Source organism: Scardinius erythrophthalmus (assembly GCF_964197995.2).
Source record: "Scardinius erythrophthalmus genome assembly, chromosome: 12".
In the NCBI taxonomy this organism is placed as follows: Eukaryota; Metazoa; Chordata; class Actinopteri; order Cypriniformes; family Leuciscidae; genus Scardinius; species Scardinius erythrophthalmus.
Window position 1 is genome coordinate 5182389 of NC_138232.1, and position 8636 is coordinate 5191024.

The 8636-nt window shown below is 35.4% G+C and overlaps 1 protein-coding gene across 1 annotated transcript in view; it reads right to left on the reverse strand.

Annotated features, from left to right (window-relative positions):
* Positions 1 to 1875: 1875 nt before the first annotated feature.
* Positions 1876 to 8636, reverse strand: part of rspo4 (R-spondin 4) — a gene marked incomplete at both ends in the record, with an annotated part of 14221 nt that continues 7460 nt past the window's right edge. Inside the window, 2 exons of the mRNA XM_081379710.1 lie at positions 1876 to 1967; positions 7961 to 8158. Coding sequence (XP_081235836.1) covers positions 1876 to 1967; positions 7961 to 8158 — 290 coding nt within the window. The remainder of the gene's footprint in view (positions 1968 to 7960; positions 8159 to 8636) is intronic.

Consider the following 8636-nt stretch of genomic DNA (forward strand, 5'->3'; position numbering starts at 1 on the left):
GTTGATTATGATTTCACTTTTCTAACTTTAGTTAGTGTATAATATTGCTGTTTGAGCATAAACAACACCTGCAAAGTTAAAATGCTCAAAGTTCAAAGCAAAGGGAGAAATTTGCTTTTAAAGAAATCGCTTTTTAAGGACTAACAAATGGCTGGTAGGAACTACACAACATTCCTCCTGGGTTAGGGACATCACCAACCCTAAAATTTACATAAACCCCGCCCCCTGAACACGATTTATAGATTATCAAGACAGAATATGCTCATCAATGACTAGAAGATAACTACACATAAATTCATCAACTAACCATTCAGAAACGTCATGTTGCATTCTACGTTGTCACTTCTTCTTGAGTCTCTCCATCAATGTCTGACTCCGGTTTGAACATAAAAGGCTAAAAGTTTTTGAAATTTTCAGTGCATGTTTGTGTGAGGTAAAAGGACACAAGCTCTTGTAGCTCCGCCCCCTGTGCCGGGAGAAGCAGCTCATTTGCATTTAAAGGGACAGACACAAAACAGTGCGTTTTTGCTCACCCTCAAAAATGGTCAATTTTAACATGCTGTATAAAAATATCTGTGGGGTATTTTGAGCTAAAACTTCAGATATCTGTACACACTGGGGACATCAGAGACTTATTTTACATCTTGTGAAAAGGGCATTATAACACCCCTTAAGAATAAACCTGTCCCACACATTAGGTCACATGACATCTCCAGAGCCAATCACATGGCTCAATTCCAATGTGACATGGCACTTGTATCTTGTTGTATTGTTTTAGTTTAGCAAAATCATCTGCTCAAGTCTATTTCATATATTGATATTCATAAATGAGTCTAACTATGGCAGTAGTTAACTTGCTCTCGAATGTTCACACACCTTTGACCATTCCAATATGGCAGATGGCTTATGTATAGAGGCCCATAGAAACAGCTATCAATGAGGAATATATATTTACATTTATGCATTTGGCAGATGCTTTTATCCAAAGCGACTTACAGTTCTTGCTTTCCCTGGGAATCAAACCCATGACCTTGGCGTTGCAAGCACCAATGCTCTACTGTTTGACCTACAGGGAATCTATGTATATATGTCTATGTCTATACGCCATGTCGTACTTACCACAACTATGAGATGACAACGTGACGTTCTGTTCATGTTATCAGAATGGGAAGTATGACTTTCTTTGGCAGCACTATCACCACCTAAATGAATCAGCAGCAGTCAGGTGATACAGCGGTCATGTGGTACAAGTAGGAGCTATTAGAAATTCCCAGCTTACAAGTTGTAATTACGAGCTCTACGAGGACGCTTTTTACAAGTTGAAATCACGTAATTACACCATGCCGTGAATGCACCTTGAATTAATGGAGCACAAGTTCATGATCTTGGCATCTCTTTACACAACTTTACGTTGTTCCATGTCTCTTTTTTTTTTACTCTAATACAATTATAGTAAAGAAGTGCAAATATAGGGAGAGTATGTGGTTGGAAAACACAGAACAGCCCGAGGCATGTACAGAAATCTGTGGAGATACAGCTCAAACCACATGAAGCTGTTCGTCTGTTATTCATCAGATGGAAATGTACAGTGTCATAGTCCAACATGGATCTAGTCTTTGTCAAACCGCTCACGGGTTTAAGCCACCCTCCCCGACTTGTCAATAAAATAAATGCATAAATACAGGTTAGGATCTGCCGTAATATTGTACTATAAACAAATACATCTGCATTAAAAAGGATGTGCAATATCAGATTGTCTGATGATTAAAGTAGCAATATTATAATTAAAACATTAATACAAAAATATATTGTTTATAAAAACTGTTTACATATATTACTAAGAAAAGGAATAAAAGTGTCTTCCGTTCCAGAATTTTACATTCCCCATGGAGGTTCTGTGACGGGTGAGAGCTTCAAATGTTTCTGTGCCTTTCTTCTTTCTTCTATCCTTTCATTTTTCCTTTTATCTGTCAAGATAAAACCATATAGTGAATCATATTCAAGTTCAATAATGTAGGAAGTCAAAATCTGCTAATGGAACAACAGTTTTAAAAAGTGATTATTCACCGTTATTTACAACAGGATCTGCATTTTCATGGGTTTAAAATATTTTTGTTATGAGAGGCAATATAAACTTGCCTACATTGTGCATCAAAACCACTACTTTCCTGGTAAAAAAAAAAAAAAATGAAATTGATTTTTTAAAAAGTCAACAAATTTGCACCAGCTGAATGTAACACTTTTGACAAGCCAAACATGTCAGGCTCTGAGTGATGTAATTTTTTCAAGCCACGAAATAAAATTCATTCCATAAAATAAGTATAATGACCTACGCAAAAAGCATCTCAAACGTCTCCATTCTCCAACACGTTGCATAATTACCCAAAAAACTAGTCCATCAAAAACTAGGCTGGATTTCGGTTGGAATATTAGAGCTAAAAACATTGATATAAACACACTCATGGGCATCAATCACTTCACTGAATACTTGCCAGCTAAGAAATAAATATAATTACGATCCATCTGTTTTCAAATCCACATCATTTGAATATCACAACATGGATGTCTGTCAAAAAATAACGTGCACAATACACGGTAGTGTTTACAAGAAGCAGAGGTCCAGCGAGCCACGCATTTCCTGGAAAACACACACTGGATGTTTTTACTACATCATCGCTTTCCAAGAAAATGGCAGAATGAGCAGCTTCAACATTCTGTCTGTGAGAGATGATAACATACGTGATACATAATGCACGGGAGTATAAATTTGTTCTCCACTCGCTGAAATTGAATCGGAAGGATCAGGGAACTGAGTGAAATACTTCACACTGCATGCTAAAGGGAATTAATCCTAATCCAACTGAAAAACTTCGCTGGGTTGTAGAACATCGTTCAACGTGTTGGTTTTGACAGATATTTTTATGCACAAACCACACACTCTGATTCTGACATTGACAGATCTGTAATCTATAATTTTAGTAATAGATGAGCTGTTAAACGAGTAATTTTGAGACGAGTCCCTGTAGTCATCCAGTTTGACTCATATGCTGATCTAATATTATAAACTTGACAGGTGATTTTTATCAAATGGAGTTTGATCATTATCTTCTCATTCGTTTAAAAGTTTGATAAAATTGTTCAATTTTCCAATAAAAGACAATACATTTTTTAATGATTTGTTACATTTAATTACCCCTTAGCAGATTTTGAGTCATATATGTTCATTACTGATGTAAAGCATTAAGAATTCAGTTTGCCGATGTCAAAATGTCCGTCAAGTCCAAAATCTAGCCTGAGTGACATTTGTATTACATCAGACTTTTTTTAAATCATGTTGACATGACATTTCGCTGTCTTCAAAGAAAAAGGACGTATTTTTTTTTCTTTTAAATTAATTTGGACAGCAAGAACACAATTTGTCAATAAATTTTATTAAATAGCCTCTTCATTTTTTTTTTTTTTAAGAAATCAATTAAAATATGAAAATTATCCTGCGATGGCTATCTTCAACTGTGAAATATATGAAACATGACAAAACAAACAATGTTTTAAATATATTAGCATTATCTAATAGGGCACTATTTTTAAAAATGACTTGCTGTAAATTTACACAAGAATGTCTCAAAATACTAATTTGTCACCAATTATTGAGTCCTGTGTGGAGTGACTCACAAAATCCATTTTTAATTGGGCAACCCCTAGAGAGATTTTCCGAATTAATAAGCAAAATGAACTTCTGTTTACTGATTTGTGTGGATGTAGCATATGGGAATCTAAAGGTTAGAAACAATGTGACAAATACCTGAATGCCTTGAGTTTATTAAAAAGCAGAAATGATGACCAGTTACAGCATCTAAACACACTTTCCCATGTACAAATATATACAAGTCAGCCTACAAGCATGCACACATTTTTTTTAATTTTTGCAATAACATCTTTTACCTCAAAAAAAATTATTATTATTATTTTATTTTTTAAATGCAGTATTCACATAAATACCTTATCATCATCATATTATTATTATTATTATATTCTTTATACAAATGATATATTTATATTGAATTTCATTGCCTTAGTTTTAATTCTACATCCTAAAAGCAAGGATTATTTTTTGTATAGCTTTTGTGATAGTGGTCAGTTTCAGTCTGACAGCTCATATAACCTGAGAATGATGCGTCAAGTTTCTAACAATGCTTCAAATGTTCACGTCTGGTTTGACTAAGATTCAAAATCAACAACAGAGGAGCTTCAGGGTGGTATGTACTGTCATTCTCAGAGAAGAGCTGAAGAATTACACTGGAGCCAAAGCGGAACAAATAGTCTGCAGAGGTGGGTGCTTACGAGTATTTATTCAACATTTTTGTTTGCTAAACCAAATTATAATCCATGTTTGTCTTTTTAAAGGGGACATAATAAAGGCATCATAAAACTGGAGTAAACAGTTATTATGGCCTAAGGAATGGGGTCTGTGGTCTGGAAAACACCACGGCCTGGCAAAAACATCACATTCTCCATTATTTTTCTTGTTTTCTCCTCTTGGTTCTCTTTCAGTCATTTATATGTTGTTATTCAATATTTGCCAACTTTGCCCTGCTTTTTACTTATGATTAAAGCTTCCTATCTTTTTCATTTTCTCCACTTATGCGCAGACAAAGCACTAAAAGCCGATATTTACGGCCCTGCATCATCTGGTTTAGGCCCACAGTGGCACCACCCCACCCTTTAATCCCAAAACCAACATAAATCTCCAGGTTAAGATCAGAGGTCTGTGCTTTATGATTTCAGCAGGTAATTTTGGGTCACCTGTTGGGTCCTGAAAGAAAACACTGACGAATCTTCTGCTGTGATCCGTTCTGAGATGTGCAGCCTGCCTTTCATTAGCTCTCAGAGTTACACAAGAAAAGGAAACTTGAGAAGAAAGGAAATGATCTTCTGTTAATCTAGAGGACACCCTAGGACTAAATTAATTCATCGGGTTCTCATTGGTCACACCATGAGTAAGTCTTTGACGTGATAACTTCAGAGATAAACCACAATGGCACTGATGGAGAACATCTGGGGTGGATAAAAACAGTAAAATACTTGTTACTGTATTTGAGTAGACTTTCTGTTGAATTCTGCTTTACTAATGTTTATCTCTTATATTATATTATATTATATTATATTATATTATATTATATTATATTATATTATTCAAAAGTTTGTGGTCTTTAGGTTTTTTAAATGTTTTGAAAGAAGTCTCTCATGCTCACCAAGGCTGCATTTATTTAATCAAAATAGTAATAACACTAATACTGTGAAATACTTTTACAATTTCAAACAACTGTTTTCTATGTGAATATATAGTTAAGTGTAATTTATTCCTGTGATCTAATATGATGATGTGATGCTCAAGAAACATTTCTGATTATTATCAATGTTAAAAACAGTTGTTCTGCTTAAAGGGGTGGTTCGGGATTTTTGACATCGGACCTCATTTTTAAGTCAGCCTGGTTGTTATTCATCAGTGGAGACATTTTTTTTAAAAATTATCCAGTCCTTATATTTGGATAGTTAGCCGATGCTAGGCTTGCGCGAGTCAAGGGTAGATGTTAGCCAGCCATTAAAAACCATTTTACCCACTCCACAGTGCACCAAACGCAAATCAATTATAACACTAGACTATCGATGCAAATGTCCGTTGAGAGAATAATGTTAGAAATCAAACTTACCTTTCATCACATTGTTGCATTAGTTATAATTTGCTCCCTGTAATCGTAAGCCTTGTCTACAGCAGCAGCGGAGTGATATTGATTACCTAGGCAACCGAGTGAGCCGGTACACACATGTACTGCACACACTGTAGTGCGCTTCTTTTCTGTGTTTACTTTTTGCCGCATTACTAACTGGAGCAAAGTAAAATTCCGCTGCTGCTGAGAAACTAGTTCCTTTGGGATCATTGAGATGAAAGGTAAGTTTGATTTCTAACATTATTCTCTCAACGTACATTTGCATCGATAGTCTAGTGTTATAATTGATTTGCGTTTGGTGCACTGTGGAGTGGGTAAAACGTTTTTTAATGGCTGGCTAACATCTACCCTTGACTCGCGCTAGCCTAGCATCGGCTAACTATCCAAATATAAGGACTGGATAATTTTTTTTAAAAAATGTCTCCACTGATGAATAACAACCAGGCTGGCTTAAAAATGAGGTCCGATGTCAAAAATCCCGAACCACCCCTTTAACATGTTTTTTATCAGGATTTTTTGAACAGCATTTATTTGAAATTAAAATCTTTTAAAACATTTTAAATGCCTTTAATGTAAATTTTTTAGCAATTTAACACATCCATGCTGGATGGCAGTATTAATTTCTTTTAAAAAAAAAAAGTACTAACCCCAAACATTTGAACGGCAGTGTATGCAAGTATTATTTAACATTATAATATAATTTACAATAATATAACATGTAATTAACATAATATAAATTAATATAAAAAGTATAATTTTGCATATATCATTTTTAAAAAATATTATTAAAATGTTATTTTGCATTACACTACTATATATAATATTAATAATACGTTATTTTTCATTATTAATCCAATTAAAATGTTTTCCTCTGCCCAGTGAGTCAAGGACATCATGATTTTTTTCCCATCAAACTAGAAATTTAGTATCAAGTTGAGCGCATTGCATTGTAGGACGCAGCATTATTCACCCCAAAATAGTATGTAGTATGCCATACCACATTGTCAAATGAAAACAACAGCCAATGAAATTATGATGACAGAAATAGAATGAAATGTCATGAACTCCTTCCATCACACATGCCTGCCATTAAGGGCGGCTGAAGGTGACAGAGAGAAAATATCACGTCTCGTTTTCCACATGCCACCAGACATCCAGTGATAATGATGATTGCTGCAAACAAATCATTTCCAGTAGAGCATCAAATGGAAATGAAGTGACATAAATAACCATTTAGTCACTAAGAGGCGTCACTCAGACGCATGAGATCCAAACAAGAAACGCTTCCATTCCAGTACTGCTTTTATCAACTTTATTTATCACAAGGCCTGTAAAGGTCCTCTTAAACTCACAGTCGCACAAAAATATAGTAAATCCCACAAGCTTGCTTCCACCTGCTCATGTCCTGACATGGGCTGTGTCCAAAATCGCAAAAAATAAATAAAATAAAAATAGCGGTGTCCAAATTTAAACCATAGTGGACGTTATCAAGTGCACTTATTCAATCCTATAATGCACCACAATAAAGAGTGTACAACCCATCAACATACATAGCTAAGGTACAACCGGCGAATGCTCAATGGCTGGAGAATACCCATAATGCACTGTGAGACACACGTGTCGAATGAATTGCCAAGATGGCGCTCTCAGCTGAATCATCCATCCCTCCATTTTCCAAACCGCTGGTCCAATGTGGGTACAGCGTAATATCAGGTATAAATTCCTTTTTGATTGATTATTAAATAGTTCAATAAGGTTTATACATTAGTTTCTATGACATGAACGAAAGTCTTGTCAAAAGGTGAGTAATTAATTACTGACAGAATTTTCATTTTTGAGAGAACTAACCTTTTAACTGCTCTTCAAGCCTCATCATTCTAGATCTACCAGCCATCAGGTGTGACACCCAGAGTCAAAAAATTTAATTACAAAAGACATTCAAATACAACATAATGGCTCTGACAGGAAACAAAACACAGTTTCTCAAATTTGGTCAAGGAAAAGGGACCATTTCAACTCTTTTAAGTTGCAATGTTTGGATCTTGAGTTTAGTTTAATGTGTAAATCATTGGGCAGCAAGCCACTACAAGAAAGACGATATAGAGAAGCTCGATGTGGAAACAAGAGGATTTAAAGACGATCACTGTGCTTTATAATGTCACATTGGGTTTATGTCAGCTATTGAAAGAAATTCTGCAACTGGCATGAACAATACTCAAAATATTATTTACCTTTTGGACACCTTTTCTTCATCCGGCACTTTCTGCTCTCAGTCTGAGGTGGACATAGTGCTTCTGTCTCTTCAGGCGTTTTGCTGGACAGCTCATGGGTCCTGATCTGCTGCCCCCATCTGACGCCACAGCTCAGGCCATTGTGCTGACACGGGCTCCATTCACCCCAGACGCCAAAGACACGGAAAACACACCCCTCTGGAGTCCAAAGAGATTAAGAATACTGAATCATAAAAGCAAACTGCATTACCAAGCTTTACTTACTCTGCAAAATATGAGCTATTCCTGATCTGATGAGGTCTGCAACATTGACATTGTTATTGAACTGAAGTGGTTACTTATCATTTGCACTAGTCTTTCATTATTTTCACCTTGTCGGTTAGTGTATAATCTAAGTGAGTTCCTGTGTTTGTTGGATTAAAATAAAGACTGGGCTATTGTATCTTCATCTTCACAAGAGCTTACCACAACAATACCGTTATTCTGTCATTCATTACTCATCCTCATGTCGTTACAAACCCGTTTAAGACTTTCATTCATCTTCGAACACAAATGAAGATCTTTTTGATGAAATCTGATGAAAGATTTCTGTCCCTCCATTGACAGATATGCAACTACCACTTTAACGCTTCAAAAAGTTCATGAAGAGATCATAAAACTAATCCATATGAATTGA